Genomic DNA, 19,195 nt, shown 5'->3' with positions numbered 1-19,195 from the left:
CTTTGGACATTTGATGAAGGGCTCTTCTCACCCTGAGGGGGCCTCAGTCTGACCCTAAGAATGGAGGGCAGGGGGGAACATCTCATTCCCACTCCCTCACCAAAATTGTAGAATGGGGGAAGAGATTTCCAATGAGATAAACCTCCCCCACAGAGGAGACGCATGCTTAGAATTCCTGTTCAGAAACTCTTTTGATCTTTAAAAAAAAAAAAAAAAAAAAGGGACGCCTGGGTGGCTCAGTTGGTTAAGCAGCTGCCTTCGGCTCAGGTCATGATCCCAGCGTCCTGGGATCGAGTCCCACATCAGGCTCCTTGCTCAGCGGGGAGCCTGCTTCTCCCCCTGCCTCTGCCTGTGCTTGCTCTCTCTCCCTCTCTCTCTGACAAATAAATAAAATCTTTAAAAAAAAAAAAAAAAGAAACTCTTTTGAAAAGTATTCTCTTTTGGAGACCCATGGTGGAACATGAACGGGAGACCTCTCCCCAGGGACAGGGTTCCAGAGGAGGAAGCAACAAAAGGCACCGAGGTGACAGGTGGGACACATGGCAACCAAATATTAGGGAGATGACGAAGAGGGAGAAAAGCAAAGAAAAGGAACTTGGGACTGTGGGAAATGTGAGTTCACTTTGGAGGGCTTGCCTGCAAACATGAGGCACTGTGCCCGTAAAACACAGGTCATTACCATTCCTTATACCCAGACCCTTATTCTCTCTGCTGTAAAAGGAAAAATTCTTCATTATCTGTGCTGGAGATCACACCCTCTTCACCTTCTCAGGAATTTCAGTGAACATCGTCTCTCAGACTTTTACCATCAATTTCTCCCTCTCTACTAGATTATTTCCCAAAGCTCTACAGACATGCTCACGCATCCTATTTCTTCTTTAAGAATCTCAAGTGCACAGAAGTGGAAAGTGGATTAATTACAAACTGTTGTTCCCGACACGCTTGTCATGACCTGATTTTACTTCATTCTTTAGTTGGAACTTTTTAGATCCTGTAATAAGCATCTGCTGACCCACCACCCGAAGGAAAACCAAGAGCCTTAACGACAGCCTACATCTAACCACATTATGTTGATTTTCCCATCTCCCTGCCTCCTCCCCTGAAGAAACCATCACCCCAAATCCTAAGATCAGCACTCTCTTACTTTCTTTATCTGTACTTTTCAAAGCATACTTTTAAGGTTTTGATTGTGTGTAACTTTTACAAAAATGGTAGCATCCTCTATGATTCTTGTACTCATTTCCGATTGCTTTTGTAATAAAATACACCACAAATTTAATGGCTTAAGACAAAACCAATTTATTGTATTTTGTATTTCTTGTATTTCTGAAGGCTAGAGGTCCAAAATGGATTTTACTGGGCTACAAAGTATCCCTGGGGCTTGTGTTCCTTCTAGGGACTCTGGACTCTGGGAAGAATCTGTTCCCTGCCCTTTCAAGAGGCTTCCTACCCTCCCTGACTCCTTGACTCTTGATTCCTTCAGAACCAGCATCTTCGTATCACTCCCCTCTCCTGTGTCCTTGCTCACTCCTGCCTCCCTCTTGAAAGGACCTCTGTGATTACAGTGGAACCATCCAGAAAATCCAGGAGAGCCTTACAAATCCAAGAGAGTTATCTTTTTTTTTTTTAATTAAAAGATTTTATTTATTTACTTATTTGTCAGGGATAGAGGGAGAGAGAGCGAGTGAGCACAGGCAGACAGAGAGGCAGGCAGAGGCAGAGGGAGAAACAGGCTCCCTGCCGAGCAAGGAGCCCGATGTGGGACTCGATCCCAGGACGCTGGGATCATGACCTGAGCCGAAGGCAGCCGCTTAACCAACTGAACCACCCAGGCGTCCCCCAAGAGAGTTATCTTAATCACATCTGCTAAATCCCTTTGACACACAGAAGGTAATCTATTGGCAGGTTTTAGGAAGTGGACAGGGACTTCTCTTCGGGGCACTGTCTTCACCTGCCCTAGTTACCTCTCAGGACTTCCTCCTTTCCTTGACATATTCCTAGTCTACCTGTCACTGTAGCTTCCCACCTTAGTCATCCATCCTCTAGCAACTGTTACTGATTCGATGACCTCCTGGCTTTGGCTACTGTGAGTAGTGTTCCTATCAACATTCTTGCTCATGTCTCCTGCTGTAGAGATATATAAAGGTCACTAGGAAACTGGAACAGACTTTTTGGGCCATGCGTATGTAAATATTCAAATTTCAGAGATACTGCCGAACCCTGTTTTTGTTTTTTTAAGTGATAGCATCATATGCACCCCTAAGAACCATGGAAAGTGGTCCTAAGGAAAGCCAATACTCAATATTGCCCAATATCTAAAAAAATTTTGCCAACAGAATGTATCTAAAATAGCATCTAATTATGGTTTACACTTCCCTGATCATTAATAATAACAAGTATTTCCTCAAATGCTTATTGCCAGGGTGCCTGGGTGGCTCAGTCAGTAAGCGTCTGCCTTCGGCTCGGGTCATGATCCCAGCATTCTGGGACTGAGTCCCACATCAAGCTCTCTGCTCAGCAGGAAACCTGCTTTACTGCTTTACCCTCTCCTACTCCCTCTGCTTATGTTTCCTCTCTCATTCTCTATCCCTCTATCCCTCAAATGAATGAATAAAATCTTTAAAAAATATATTTATTGCCCATCTGGATTTCTTTGATGAGATATCTACTGATGACTTTTCATCCTTTTTCTTAGTGATTTCAGTTCTTTATGCTTTTCTTGACACTAACATTTTTTTTTTCAGTTGTTTACATTGTATTTGAGTTCTCTGACCCCACTAATAAATTGTTTTTCCATTCCCTTTAAGGTTTCTTTGGTTGTTCTTTAAACAGAAGTTCTTAAGTTTGTATAGATGGATTTACCAGTCTATTATAGTCACCAGGTTTTTGTTTTATATTTGCTTGTTCTACTCTAAGATAAAGGTTTCCTACCCCATTGTCTAAAAAGATTTACCTATATTTCCTACCAAGAATTGCAACGTTTTATTTTTGACATTTAAGCCCTCAGTCCATTTGGAACTGGCTGTTACATACACAGTATAAGGAAATGATCCAATTCATTCAGATCACAATCTCCCTTTCTCCAGCACCCTGGTAACGCCACCCATCGTATTATAAGGGTCCACACATGGGCTGATGGGTTCTTCTACCCTCTCTAATTCATCTTACAGATTCCGTTGCCTATCCCTGCACTAATACTACATGTCTTAATGCTTATAGCTTCAAAATAAATCCTCACTGGGGTACTTGGGTGGCTCCGTCAGTGAAGCATCCGACTCTTGGTTTAGCTCAGGTCTGCATCTCAGGGTCGTGAGATCGAGCCCGGCATCCCGCGCCATGTTCAGCACGGAGTCTGCTTAAGATTCTCTCTCTCTCTCTTTTCCTCTGCCCCTTCATCCCCATGCATGCACACACATGTGCTCTCTCTACAATAAATCTATCCTTAAAAAAACCCTTATCTATTTTATCTTTCAAAATCAATACAGTACAACATATACCCTATCCCTCCACTGCTCTATCATAAGTAATCTCGAGATTTTTAGTCTTTTACCCTTCTATATACATTTTGGAAACATTATACCAAGCCCCGTGAGAAACTACTTAGGACTTTAAAGACAAAGTATGATGTCTGGATGGGATCTATACATCAATTTTGGAAGAACTAATACCTTAACGCTATTGTCTTCCTCCTGAACATAATATAGCTCTCATTTATTGAGTAATAAATGAACCATTTTATTAAGGTGTGATTGACTTAGCAAAGGTTGTACATACTTAATGTACACAACTTGAGGACTTTGGAGATAAGTATACACCACAAAATCATCTACACCATAAGCATATCAGTTATCTCCAAAAGCTTACCCCTGCCCTCTTATTTTTATCATCATCATCATCCATAATGTGGGGGGGGGGTGTGTAAGATAAGAACACTTAACATGTATCTTCTTTGCAAAATTTGAGGCATATAATTCAGGCCTATAGTTAACTAAAGACAGGAACTCTCTAGGACTTACTCATCTTGTATCACTGAAGGTTTGTACCCTTTGATTAACACTTCTCTATCCCCTGGCCCCTGGCCGCTACCATTCTACTCTCTACTTCCGAGTCTGACTGTTTTAGATTCATCATTTCTAAGTGTATCATGTAGAACTTAGAACCCATCCTTCTGTATCTGGGTTATTTCACTTAGTCTAACGTCCTCCAGCTATCCATGTTGTCACAGTTGCAGAATTTACTTCTTCTCTAAGGTAATAGTATTCTGTTGCACATAAATTTCATATTTTCTTTATTCATTTATCTGTCCACAGACACTTCAGCTGTTTCCTTACCTTGGCTGTTGTGAATAATCCTGCAGATACCAGCTGACTTCCCATGAACAGTGCATGAAGGCTTCCTTGTCTCCACACCCTCACCAACATTTCCTATCTTTAGTTTTTTGGGGGTTTTTGATCACAGCCATTCTGACAGGTGTGAAGGGATATCTCATTATGGTACTGAATTGCATCTTCCTGGTAATTAGTGATGTTGAGCACCTTTCTGTACAACTGTTGGCCACTTGTATGTCTTCTCTGAAGAAAAATCTACTTGGTTCCTTTGTCTATTTTCCAAATAGGCAGTTTCTGGTTGTTTTTGCCAATGAGTTACAAGAGCTCCTTATATATTTTGAAAATTATCCTTTATCAGATATATGGTTTATAAATATTTTTTCCCACTCCACAGGATGCCTCTTCATTGTGTTGATGGCATCATTTCCTGTGCAAAAGGTTTTTAATTTGATATAATTCCACGTATCCATTTTTCCTTTTCTTGACTGCTTTTGGTGTCATATCCAAAAAAAAAAAAAAAAACATGGCTAAGGGCACTGCCAAATAGCTATTCCCCTATGTTTGCTCTTGTAATTTCACTTTCAGTTCTTATGGTCAAGTCTTTAGTTTATTTTGAGTTGATTTTTGTATATAGTCAAAAAACATCACATATGGTCCAAAATTGGGTAAAAGGTCCAATTGATTTTTTTTTTAAATGTGTCAATATCCAATTTTTCCAACACTAGTTATTGAACAGACTATCCACTTTCCATTACATCGTCTTGGTATCTTTGTCAAAGATTGGCTGACCATGTATGATAAATTTCTTAACAAAGTTACTCTATCAATAAAGTTTAATGATTTTCTCTGTAAATACTTTGTTCACCTTCTGTTAGGGTGATAACTAGTTACTGAAAATTCGAAAATTCCTGATGTTACTGTGAATGCTATCTTCTCTTTAATCTAGTTTCAGGTTTGCATCTAGCATAGAAATGCTAACTTGCTAAATGCTTCAATTATTCCTAGTAAAAGCTATAGATTCTTCAGTTTTCTCTGCAAATGATTACATTATCTGCAAATAATGATAGATTTGTTGTTCCCTTTATTCCAGTTCTCATCATCACTTCCAATTTCATTTCCTGTCATATCACAAGTTTGAAAAAGAATTTACGACAGACTTTTTTTTTTCTTTTTCTTTCTTTCTTTCTTTTTTTTCCTACAACACCACACTTCCTAGCACAGGAATGTACTGTAATTGCTAAAGTACTAAAAGATTTTGTAAGTGTTCTATATTTAAATTCTTCTTACATGTCTTTATATCTGTGCCATGCTTGATTTGGCTTGTGTTAATTCCTCCTTATCTCTACAGAGACAGTGAACTCAAACATATTAACACTGGTTATTAAAGCAATCAAAAGAACTATGTGGTAAGATCAATGGAAATACATATATATATTTCCATATATATATATATATCTCCAATCTCTACTAGCGCTGTTCTTGTCCCCCACCTAACATGGTAAGAATCACCTCCATGGAGCTCTTGAGGAAGTATATCAAGAAATGCTTCATATAGGGGCGCCTGGGTGGCTCAGTGGGTTAAAGCCTCTGCCTTCAGCTCAGGTCATGATCCCAGAATCCTGGGATCGAGCCCGGCATTGGGCTCTCTGCTCCCCAGGGAGCTTACTTCCCCCTCTCTCTCTGCCTGCCTCTCTGCCTACTTGTGATCTCTGTCTGTCAAATAAAGAAATAAAATCTTAAAAAAAAAAAAGAAATGTTTCATATGAAAATGATTACTTAAAAAAGAAAAAAAGCTTTAGTCCCAAATTGGATTAGAGATAACCATCTCTGGCTTTACTAAGATAGACTAGATTCAGTCAGAACTCGTTTCAGGCTCTTGCTAAGGGACAGGTGTCCTAGCTTGGCTGACTACTAGAACTCTGTGGGTAACAATATGAATGTCAGCCACTCTAGGCACCATGGTTTGTGACAGAAATGACTCCTGATTAGTTAACTGCATATGGATTGGGAGAACCACACACACATCTCAGTGACTCCTGAGGAAGTGGCATGTTTGAGGCTGACCATACTCAAGTTCCTCTTCGCGATCCCTCTGAGCAGACTGGCTCCAAGGATGGCCCTTGTGGTACTCTGGCAAGAGCAGCATATCCCTGTGGCCTTTCATACTCGCTCTTTTGAGCCCCATTTGCCTCGAGGACTGTCGCTGAAGGGTGACAGGTAAATTAAGGAGCCCATCTCAGGGCCTCCTGTTACACACAGAGCAGGCCCATCGAATTTCTTATTTTTCAGTAAGCTGTGTGAAGCTAATTGACAGGTAAACGAAAAAAAGCATTTTCAAATCATAGGTGCGGACAAATTCCATTTTATGGAAGAAAATTTAGAATTACGAGTGGCCTCTATGAAGTTAATTGCGAAGGATCATGGCTACGTGAAAATAATAACCTGCCTTGGAGACCAATATACCTCTCCAACACCTCAAATGAAAGTCCAACAACATTCACCATAAAATTTTCAAACAACTGGGGCGCCTGGGTGGCTCAGTGGGTTAAGCCGCTGCCTTCGGCTCAGGTCATGATCTCAGGGTCCTGGGATCGAGTCCCGCATCGGGCTCTCCGCTCAGCGGGAAGCCTGCTTCCTCCTCTCTCTCTCTGTCTGCCTTTCTGCCTACTTGTGATCGCTCTCTGTCAAATAAATAAATAAAATCTTTAAAAAAATAAAATAAAATAAAATAAAAAAATAAAAAATAAAAAAATAAAAAAAAATTTTCAAACAACTCATGAGAATGCTATATGAACTCTCTCATAGTGAACCAACTACGAGAGTCATTTTTTAAATTTTAAAAAAATTCTGTGAAGTGTAAAGTCATAAATGTTTATAAGATTATACCAGCCAGATGAGTTCAGTCTATTTCACCTTCACAATGGTGACTGACTGGTCTCTGCAACAGCGCCAGGAGCATGAACATTTGTTATATGCTTAAATAGCATGGTTGGGCATTCCACGTTGTTTAGAATTCTAACACCATTCTCTGAATCTATGTGGCATAAGTTAAGAAAACAAAGCTCACACAGGCACTTCCTTCCAACGAAGGAAGGCACAGCATACAATAATTTCTAAACAACCGATTAAAAAAATTAAAAGCTCAGGTCATATCTATCAATAAAGACAGAAAACACAGAAAAAGCCCCCTCCCACCTTCCCCCTGATATATTAACACTCATAAAGACAATCACACAGAAAGGGAGATGGGTAATAGGTTGGTAGAGTGCCAGTTCCACCAGAGATACAGGTGTGCAAAATAGAAATTAAGTTACACAACTATAGAATTCTGGGGCACCTGGGTGGCTCAGTTGGTTAAGTGGATACCTTTGGCTCAGGTCATGATCTTGGGGTGCTGGGACTGATCCCCACATACAGTTCCCTGCTTACTGGGGAGTCTGTTGCTTCTTCTCCCACTGCCCCTCCACCCTCTCAAATAAATACAATCTTTTAAAAAAATGTAGAATTCCTACCATTTTTGCAAATCTATATTTGAGAAACGATGGTCATACCTGCTTACAAGCTTACTGAATGAATGAATATAGAACTTAATGCAAATAATGAGGGAAATAACTTTTTGAGGATCAGCGACTTTTAAGATTTTATTCATCCATTTGAGAGACAGTGCGCATGAGCAGGGGGGAGGGGCAGAGAGAGAAGCAGACTCCCTGCTGAGCAAGAAATCAACATGGAGGGGTGCCTGGGTGGCTCAGTGGGTTAAGCCACTGCCTGCGGCTCAGGTCATGATCTCAGGGTCCTGGGATCGAGTCCCACATCGGGCTCTCTGCTTGGCAGGGAGCCTGCTTCCCCCTGTCTCTCTGCCTGCCTCTCCATCTGCTTGTGATTTCTCTCTGTCAAGTAAATAAATAAAATCTTAAAAAAAAAAAAAAAATCAACATGGAGGACACAGATGTGGGGCTCATGGGGCTCAATGGACCGGGAGACCACGACCTAAGCCGACCGAAATCAATAGTCGGTTGTTTAATCAACTGAGCCACCCAGGAACCATCCACCAAAGCGATTTTGAAAAAAAGAAAAAAAAAAGTGTTCATTTTAAAATGAGACACTTATATGTTTTGTTCATTTTTTTGTATTGGATTTTTGTACTGTCTTAATTACATGCTCTAGAGTAACACCATCAAATACAACTTTCTGTGATGCTCTAAGTGTTTGCCATCTGTGCTACGGGCTAGGGGAGGGGGTACCGGTAGCCACAGGTGGGCACTGAGTACTTGAAAAGGAATGAGTGTCTCTAGGAAACTCAATTTTAGCATTCTTTCATTTCAACTAATGTGAATTCAAATAACCCCAAGAGGCCAGGGGCCACCTTCCAGGAAGTGTAACTCCAATGAATAAAACCTCTTCCATTCTTCATTTGTTTCACAAAGGGCTTCACCTTCCCTTTACAACCCCACTCAAGGTCATCTCAGAGCCCTGCACTGCATTTCCACAGAATGTTCATCAATTTAGAGCTTCTCTACTCAACAGAAAGCACTCCAGTGCTGACTTCCCTTGGTATACTGTAATCTACACAAAAATAGGACAATGTTTTATTAATCTCTGTCATCTCAGCATCCGGCAGAGGGCCTGACCCGGGAGAGGTTCTCATTACATTTCTGTGAAATGAATGAACAGAAAGGAGCCATCAGCCACTGATTATACACCGAAGTTCTAAGGGAAAATTTCACGTTTGTGGAAAACTGTCCTTGCGCCTGGCATTTATTTTCTTATTCACATGCATAAAAGTCATTTCTACCTTATTGAAATCCTAGCTAAGTAGAGGAGGTAGCGTTTCTGCTAAAGCAATTTCAAGGGTGTCTGATCAAATAAGCCATATGGCAACCTTGCACTTTACAGCGGCAACTCGTCTGCCACTCACCCTCAAAGATGGCTGGTTATGAAGCATGAGAGCAAATGCTCGCTCCATTCACGCTGCGAACCTGAAAGCAACGCCAAATGCAGGACACTCACCATCGCCAACATCAAAGTCCTTGAACGCCAGTTCTGAGCCCGAATCATCCAGAAGGATTTCGCCATTCAGTGTGAACATCATGGTGTGCTCTGTCATGTCCACCATACACCCCACAACATCGCCAGCTTGCCAAGAGCGCCCATAGTGCTCATTACCCTGGTGCCACCGCTGGGCCTAGGGACAGAAGAGTCACCTGTCACAGGAAAAGCCAGGAGAACAGGACCTACCCACCCAACCCCCACTGCGGGCATGATTCACTGCAGCGCCTTCTAGGAATGCAGCAGGAGGAAGGACAGAGTTCTACTGCACACACCAGTGTGGCCTGATGCCCTAGCTTGTGTGGAGGTGCCCAGCAATTCTGAATCCCTCACACTAATATCAGATGTTACTGAATTTTGAGGGAAGACCAAAATGCTATTTCATTATTTTGAGAAACAATTAATTTAAAAATCTAACCCAAGGGGCGCCTGGGTAGCTCAGTGGGTTAAAGCCTCTGCCTTCAGCTCAGATCATGATCCCAGCATCCGGGATTGAGCCCAGCATCAGCATCTGGCTCTCTGCTCAGCAGGGAGCCTGCTTCCTCCTCTCTCTCTGCCTGTTTCTCTGCCTACTTGTGATCTCCGTCTGTCAAATAAATAAATAAAATCTTAAAAAAAAAAACCAACCTAACCCAACATACTTTCTATTAAAAAACTAACTTATTTTAGTTTATTAAAAAATTATTTACTTTAATAAAGTAAAATATAGTAAAATTTTTACTTTCATAAAGTAAAAAAGTTTTTTTACTTTATTAAAAAAACTCTTAAGTTTTTAGAAATTAATTTTTCACACTAAAATGAATGCATCCCAGGATATGGGTTGTTTTTCTCTATTTCCCAAAATACAAAAAACTGTGAGTAGAGAATGAAGCTGAGAACTTATCAATGAAAATGACATTCTAATTTTCATCTATTTCGAAACAAAATTCCATTCCTTGGAACGAATGGCACTGATAGATTAACAGAATAGAAATCTTGAGGCATTTCAGTATATATCAAAATCAAAAAAGCTTCAAATCAAACCTAAAAGATATTTACCTAAATAATGAGTCAAAAATTAAATATACACGCCAACGTCTTGTACACATAAGTGAAATCTCGTATTAGAAATACATCTCAAACATAGTTTTGATAATGTGACTTTTGAATCTCTAAATATAATCCACTGATTTATGGGTACACAATTAGTTGTATTATTTTGTCAAATATATCTGCTCATTTTCCTCTTAAGAATCGCCTCCACCATGACTTGATATGTAAGGGGGTAGAGTCATCAATGCAAAGCAATGATATGATTATTCCCAAGCACAATACACTATACTTTTAAAAAATCTATTCCAACAGCTTGCATGGAGCACTGGGTGTGGTGAAAAAATAATGAATACTGTTTTTCTGAAAATAAATAAATTGGGAAAAAAAAATCTATTCCAGTGAATTACATATCAAAAGATGTTAAATTTTCCATATGAAGTGAAAAACAGGCTCAGGAAATGTGGTATTTCAAAAACAAAGTAGGTCAGTTATTCTAGAAGACACAATATTAACTTCTAGCCTAGAGATGCTTCCCCATACATGCATACCTCAGTACACGAGATATGTATAAATGTCAAATCTCTTATGATTGCTTATTTATGCTAATTTCCTTTTTTAATTAAAAGTAACTTTTCCCATGAGAAGGAGTGCAAATTTACAAAGAAAATAAGAGAATAAAAATAAGATAGAGGAATAAAATATGATTTTATCAATCAAAAATGGCTATCATTATCCTACTGTAGCTAGATTCATATATATATATATTTTAAAATATTTTATACACATAAAATAATTTTTAAACATTTATATAATGCCTAAGTAAATAATAAAACAAGCATCTGACCAGCTTCCTTAAGAAAACCCTAAGACCCTTTCTCCGCATCCTCGCCAGCATCTGTGGGTTGCTGGGGGGAGGGTGGTTGGGAGAAGGGGGGTAGGGTAATGGACATTGGGGAGGGTATGTGCTTTTGGGTAAATTGGAAGGGGAGATGAACCATGAGAGACTATGGACTCTGAAAAACAATCTGAGGGGTTTGAAGTGACAGGGGGGGTGGGAGGTTGGGGTACCAGGTGGTGGGTATTATAGAGGGCACAGCTTGCATGGAGCACTGGGTGTGGTGAAAAAATAATGAATACTGTTTTTCTGAAAATAAATAAATTGGAAAAAAAATAAAAAAAGGAATTCAAAAAATAGAAATGCAAAAGAAAAACATAGTTGTATGTATCAAAAAGTTCATGTTAGAATGTTATTATGGAATTTGATGTACTGTACAGCTCGCTGTGATGGTAAATAGGTTAAAAAAATTACCTATGTATAAAAAAAAAGAACCAGAATAGTGGGAACGAGTGAAAAATAAATGTTTTCCTAAGAAGTAAAAAAAGAAAAAAAAAAAGAAAAGAAAACCCTAAGACCTTAAGAAAAATTACTAATACTGAAAATGAAAACTTTTTGTGATTTTAAACAACACTGTCTCAAGTGTTCTTATGGCTATTAAATGTGTGTACCTACCATTTATCATTGCTTGAAGATAAATTCCTTCTATGGAATTGCTTGTGTCAAAGTGTATGCAATTTGTTAGCATATGCATTTTTAACACTTAGGACAGGCAAAGAGGATTCATTTTTTTTTTTTTGTAACAATGGAGAAGCAATGTTTTACTTCTTGAATTTCCCTACAAGGGTGGGGGGGATGTTTTGAGATCACAAGGACAAGAGTTTCCCTAGGACTTTTTCTTTTCCAGGTTGGTGCTCCAGAAAGTCCTAATTTTGCTGTCCTCCCCAAAGGAGCAAAGGTGGACCCGCCCCAGGAGACCGCAGCCTACAGAATCAGGAACCTACGAACTTCGGCGTCTGGGGCTCAGCACAGTCTGCTCACCTTGAAGCCATCAAAAGCAAAGGCACGTTCGTCGGAGCCAAGCTCTTGGTCAGGTTGACAACCTGGCCTGCTCCAGCCAACCCTCATGTCGCCGGCAGTGACTGCCTCGAACTCAAAATACCACCTTCCTGCCTTGACAGCATAGGTCTTCTCAGCGCGGAAGATTCGGAACCGCTCCCCGGTGCCGCTACACACTTCCGCTCTGGCAGCTGTGAAGGGAAAGAGATCCTGGGGGTCACTGGACGGGAAACTGAAAGAGGAGGGAGGACATCACATAGCACCTTTAATTGAACTTCCAGGGATGATGGCAACCGGTCATCATGTGTTTTGTGATGTGTTTTCATATACCTGATCAGACACCAAATCATGGAACCAGCTTGGAGAAAGGGAAAGCACAGGGCTTCCAGGGGAGAGAAGGGTTGCCGAACCTCAGTGACAGTGCAAGGGAGGAGAGGGAACTAACTGCAGGAGAAACCTCCCAGCCTCTTGGTGGTTTGGCAGGGGGATGTGAGATGAACTTGAGGGCAGGGATGGGAAGAAGCCCATGAAAGAGATCTGAACTGTTCTGCCCAAGAAATGAAGAGACATTCAGGGGGGAGGGAGAAGGAAGAAGCAGCTAGAAGGTGAGGAGGAGAGAGAAAACAACAAGGTAAAGAGATAAATAGCAGAGAAGGGTAACCACTGACTAATTCTCCAGACAGGATGACGAAAGGCAAAGCTCTGGTAATGTCTCACATCTTCACCATAATGTGCTACACATACAAATGTTGTGTTTAAGTTTTGCGGGAAAAAGAAAAGGGTCAAGTCAACATCAAGGACAAGTGTGGTGCTAAGTCGGGGGGGGGGGGGAGAATATACATATTCGTAAAAATAAGATGCGCATGGGTTGGAAATGCCAGAAACACAAAACCTCAGACCAAAGGGCCTGGTGCCAGGACAGCCATGAGAACATAAGCCCCTAGGAAACCACAGGGCATGAGGACAAGGGCCCACTGAGCTGATAGGTCAAAGCACATACCGTCAGCTCAGCTCAGATCTGGGTTAGACAGAAGAGAACATTTAAGTGATATGGACCAAAGTCACACAAGGAACAAACAGAAGAATTCTAAAGCTCCCTAATGCAACAGCCTGTGTCCTTTCCACTCTGCCTCCAACAGCAGGCATAGAGTCAACAGGTCCTGGTTAAATATTAGTTCTCATGCGCTCTCCTTGTAGGAGCTGGGAACAATCTTATAAATAATAGAAGTTTAATATCTGCTTAACCACTGATTTGATATGAACAAACAAGAACTATGAAAATAATTCCAATAAGCTTTCAAGGGCACCAATAAACACACAGCCAGATCATCTACTGAAGATCAGGCTGGCATTAAGAAACAAAGGACAAAAAAAAGAGAGAGAGAGAAGAAACAAAGGACTAACTAAGATGGTTCTGTTGATTGCAGGACATACACATGAACTGTTACTCTTGATAAGTCTTTCAAAAGCTGGGTTAAGGTTCTGAATAAGCAACACGTTGTTGTCCCATCTTCCTCTCCCAGTTGCACACCCATGCACACCCCAACCAAGTCTGCTCCAAGCAACTGTGTCTCCAGCAGCGACAGCCTCAAATCCCAATGCCACCTTGCATGCACGCGCACACCCACACACACACACAGGCATGCACACATCATGCTATACACTCAAACATCTTGCTGAAAAATAAATGCGTTAATAGTTTAAAAACAGACACTCATAATACTATATGGAGCATGCTGCATGTACGAAATCCTCTGAAGAGAAAATAGTTTGCTCCTAATACATTGCAGTTGGGGGTGGACAGGAGCCTGAATGAGAAACATCTCTATGGTGAAGGACAGAAAAACTCTCATGTCTGTTACTTAGTAACAATGATTTTTGAGAGATAGGAGAGCAAACTGCTTTTTGAGGAAAAAAATATGATCAGATTTTATGATACTTAGAGGCAGTTATGGCTATTAAAAAAATAGTCTAGGGGCACCTGGGTGGCTCAGTGGGTTAAGCCTCTGCCTTTGGCTCCGGTCATAATCTCAAGGTCCTGGGATCAAGCCCAGCATCAGGCTCTCTGCTCAGCGGGGAGCCTGCTTCCCCCTCTCTCTCTGCCTGCCTCTCTGCCTCTGTGTCAAATAAATAAATAAATAAATAAATCTTTTTAAAAAGTTCTAAAATAAAAAGAAAAGAAAATAGTCTAGTGGCACCTGGCTGGCTGTCAGTAGAGCACACGATGCTTGATCTCAAAGTTATGAGTTCGAGCCCCACACTGAGTGTGAAGCCTACTTATAAAAAAAAATTGAAGTCAAATTTTCCATTGTTATATTTCCTGAAGTAACGGCATGCTGATCCATTATTTTCTTAAGTCATGGTTGCAACCTTCCCCGAATTGAATATTAAACCATGATCCACATGGACTTTTGGAAGTTACTTTTAATGAAAGATAAAAGCTCTCTTGTAGTTATCCATAATTTTAATTATGTCAACATTTACAGATGAAAATCATACATTATATTCTAGAATGCACTAATAAATCAAACTCCCAATTTTCTAAGGATAAAATATTTTGTTCTTTAGAAAACTAAAATACTAAAAAACCCATAGGTTCTTTTTTCCCTCTTTTTGTTCCCAGGCCAAAGGACTCCACTCACATGCATAGTGTTTTCAAGGACAGCAAACAAATTTTAATATGAGCTTAAATCAAATATGTAGGAAGGGAAATTTGGTAAAAACACGTAACAGATGACTTCCTTCAAAGCCACTACAAATTTCTCTTCATGGTAAATTCAAGATTTACCATGAATTATCTCTACATACAGATAATGAAAATAAGGGGCAGCATATGGAAGAATGTCCGTCAGTCACAGGTAACAATGTGGAATTTCTTAGACTTTGTATTTTTTTTCCTGACCTTAGCTGCCGCATTATTCTTACTCTCATTGATAAGACTCGACCTGAACTGGAAATGCACACATTATTCATAGACACCATTATGCAAGGGACTTGTAACCTCCATGGACTTCCTCTAAATGTCTATAGGATTCATGGTACCCAAGTCTTTATTTTTTACATTACTTTAGAGAAGCTTACAATCACGGTTGCAAGAAGCAACAGTTTAGCATTCCATTTTCTGATAAAATACTAATCATTATTAAATGGAAATCTGGATCTACAGAAGTCACATATACACACAAAGATCCCAGGTGATCTGTAACAATTTCTTTTGCATACCCTGTAGCATCGATCTGCTGGACACAAAGTAGGCGCTCTTTAAGTACTGTGAGACTGAAACTAGGAACAAAGGCTTTCCTGAGCTGGATGTAGGAGCCCAGGCATATACCTAATGGGCAGTGTTAGTCTCAAAGGCATTGAGCTCTCCCCCAAACATGCTTATGCTTTCCTTAATTTTAAACATATTCATATAAGTTTGGTAGGTGATTATAGCTCATGTAAGTATGTTTAGATGATTTTTCTTATATTGTTATAAAGAACATAATAATAATTGACATTTTAAAAAAATGAACCATTAGCAGATGTATTCCTGGTGAATTTTATCAGGCATACTGATACTCAAAGAAGAAATTCAGGAAGTGTGCTGCCTTTAACAAACCATCTTAGATAAACAGTAAAGCCTGATAAAATCCTGTGTTCCCAGGACCCCAGGGAGCCTGGCACTAAGAGGGCACACACCAATGACGGACCAAATGGGACCTAAAGTGTCCATACATGCTGTACTCCAAACCCTACTTTTAAAAGATACTTACCACTAGGGGGCGGTCAAGATAAAAAAATGAAAGTTACTTATACTAAGCTATGAAGGAAAGCAGGCTAATCTTTTTTAAAATTTTTAGATATGTTTAAAATTTATACAATTTCATAAAATAAAATAATGAAATAAAAAAGTTTATACATATCTAAAAAATTTTTTAAAATATCTAAAATCCTTCAGGTGTGCTTACATAATAATTTTTAAAATTATTGATACTAACCAGTCATCTTTTCAACTTCCTGGTATTATTTCAAATCAAACAAGTCAAACCTTGATAAAGCTGTAGAGTAAGAATAGCTTAGTTTTTCAAATGTTTGAAAATGTTATTTAGAACACTACTCCAAAGATAGTACATTTCACATATTGAGTTCATATTCAAGGTGTAATATGTAAGCATTCAGGTGATAAATAGAAAATAAATTATTACCCTGATTTAAGTACACAGAGCTAGATGCAAGAGCTATCAAAATTGTAAGCCCTTAACATCTTTTTTAATGTCAGCAAGGACAGCACAGCCGGTTATGTTTTTAATCTTATCTCAGGGACCACCAGATATATTTTGCTTTATTCCATAATCTCTCACATCTATCTTTTAATTTCCACATTCACCATCCTTGTTCTGAAAAATCACAAATTTTCTAAAGCTCCCAACTGGTCTCTCTACCTCCAAGCATTCTCCCCCTCCAATCTGTTCCTTCCCACTGTTGCCATAGTTATATCACTATTGGAAACTGTGATCACACATCAAGCTTTTGCTTTAAAACTTCCTGGGGCTAGAATTCCTTGCACAAATTTATCCACATTTCTTAGCTGGGCTTTCAAGATATTCCATATTTTGTCCTAATCTGTCACCTTCAACCAGCAGTGTTTTCTCCCAACTTGTAGCTCATAATTTATCCCAACTAGACTACCAATCATCCCTCAATGCCTTCTACACTTAATTACATCATATATATTTTCCCTCTGGTGGAAATGCTCTGCCTCATCTATTATCTACTTGTTGACATTTTGATCCCTTCAATGCCTAACTCAAATGTCATTTTCTCCCCTTATTGATTCCTTCAATTAGAAAATAATTTTTTATGTATTTTCCATAAAGAAAGTCAAATAGCTACTACGAGGAAGGCATTCTACTATATATGGGAACACATGGTGGACAAGAAACAGGACTTCAGCCTTCACTGTGGAGTACACTACACTAGCCTGTTGCTCATAGAACTTTGGGAGACAACCTTGCCAATCAACAACCAATGGTTTTCTCTAAATTCCTAACTTTCAGAAACCATGCCATCCTCTGATCACTACTTTTCCCTCCTAGTTTCCTCATTTCCTGCACAAACACATTCACTCCTGGAACACATTAACTTCTTCCTAGGCATCCCTTCCTTATCTAGATAGCTTTTGATGTCTTCTGCCCTATTTCTCTTCTCCTTATTTGCTGTCAACCCCAACCTTTGTCTGATTTCAGGTTCTTCATTCTCCTCAACATCTATACTTGCTCTGCTGAGCTTGCTGGAAAGCCTAGGCACACGACAGATTGGCATCACTACTAGACAAGCTCACGGTCTCCAACAGAAATGGGACCATTAATGTTTCTCTGCAATCTTTTTATCTGTTCGCTACTAGCTCTCTGTTACAGCCCACAAAACAGCTATTTCTAGTTTTTATTATTGAGAGTCATCAGCAGAGTAAAGACCTCCAAAAAGCTTTCTTTATAAAACCAACGAGAACACTGGAAAAAAACATCAAAATCAACTTTCAGAGTTCTGGAAATTAGCCAAAGTCTGGCAACAAGCTGGGACGTGATTTTATTAAAGTGGATGAACATTTGTAAGGACAGCAGGCTTACTGGGGTTTTAACTTGCTTTAGTGCTATCCTCTTCTCTCTAGCTACATGGCACATTGAAAACCAACAGCCTCTCCATTACAGTGAAAATCAGCAACCTAGATGCTGAGATGAGAAGAAGAATTTCTCCAAAGCTCATTCACAGATAACTATCATTATTTTCCTTTAATGATAGTTCTTGGAAAATCCCATTTGCAAGGCTTCTCTTTATTTGACCTTTGTTTGCCCAGAGCAAACAATCATTTCCCCAAGGGCATTTGCTGACAATCATCAGAGGCAATTTTTTAACACTGCAGCTACTTAAGCAGTGAGGCAAACATTAAGATGACCAAAAATTGAAAAAGAATAACTGACGAATGACATGTCCATGTGGGTTGTGAAAAGTTCCAGTGTAATCCTGGAATCCAGAATGCCACATTCATGTCCAGGAGTGTGTGTGTGTGTGTGTGTGTGTGTGTGTGTGTGTGTGTTTAGGAAAGACCTGAGAAGTCCGTAAGTTCTCACCACTGGGATACCTTAAGGATCTGCAGTAAGTGAAGGTGCCTGGTGATATGTTGGAGGCCTGTCCTAACAGGCACACAAAGCTCCTCCCTTAACAAAGACTGGGAGACTTCAAGTGCCAGACATTTAAGAAAGTCTCTGCCCAATCCCTAGTTGACTATGAGGCTAAAGAAACACAGACTCCCAGGGCCATAAAAAAGAAAAAAAAAAAAAAAGTGTGCAAAACTAGTTAAGAAACTCATGCAAAGAGACAAAGTATAATCCCACAGGGGAAAAAATGAAATCAGAAATTGTCCCTGTTACTAAACAAAGGTTTTCCATTAGCTATTTTACATGTGTTCAAAGAATTAAACAAATCATGTCTAAAGAACAAAAGGAAAGTATGAGAATGATGTCTTACCCAAATAGAGAATATCAATAAAGAAACTGAGATTATAGAAAAGAACTAAATAGGAGTTCTGGAAAGGTACAATAACTGATAATAAGAGTCTACTAGAGGGGCTCACCTGTAGGTTTAAGCTAGCAAAAGACAGAATCAATGAAACTGAATAGATCCACTGAGATTACCAAGTATGAAAAACTAGGGAAAAAAGGAATGAAAAAATAAACAGCCTCAGAGGCCCATGGGACACAATCAAGAGTGCCAACACACATATATAATGGACATCTCAGCAGGAGAAGAAAAGGGCAGAAAGAATATTTAGAGAAACAAATTTGATGACTAACATACATTTACAGTTCCACGAAGCTCAACAAAATCCAAATAGGGCAAACTCTAGACACAT

General features: G+C 39.7%; 1 protein-coding gene across 6 annotated transcripts in view; it reads right to left on the bottom strand.

Annotated features, from left to right (window-relative positions):
• Positions 1-19,195, bottom strand: part of RYR2 (ryanodine receptor 2) — a 535,490-nt gene that overhangs the window by 244,999 nt on the left and 271,296 nt on the right. For all 6 annotated transcript variants that reach the window (XM_044239419.1, XM_044239420.1, XM_044239421.1 and 3 more), the window contains 2 exons: positions 12,286-12,494; positions 9,339-9,513 (listed from right to left, as the gene is read on the bottom strand). In XM_044239419.1, coding sequence (XP_044095354.1) covers positions 9,339-9,513; positions 12,286-12,494 — 384 coding nt within the window. The remainder of the gene's footprint in view (positions 1-9,338; positions 9,514-12,285; positions 12,495-19,195) is intronic.

Source organism: Neovison vison, chromosome 2, assembly GCF_020171115.1.
Source record: "Neovison vison isolate M4711 chromosome 2, ASM_NN_V1, whole genome shotgun sequence".
NCBI lineage: Eukaryota > Metazoa > Chordata > Mammalia > Carnivora > Mustelidae > Neogale > Neogale vison.
Note: the sequence above shows the minus strand (reverse complement) of the source record. Positions and strands in the feature narration are given on the sequence as shown.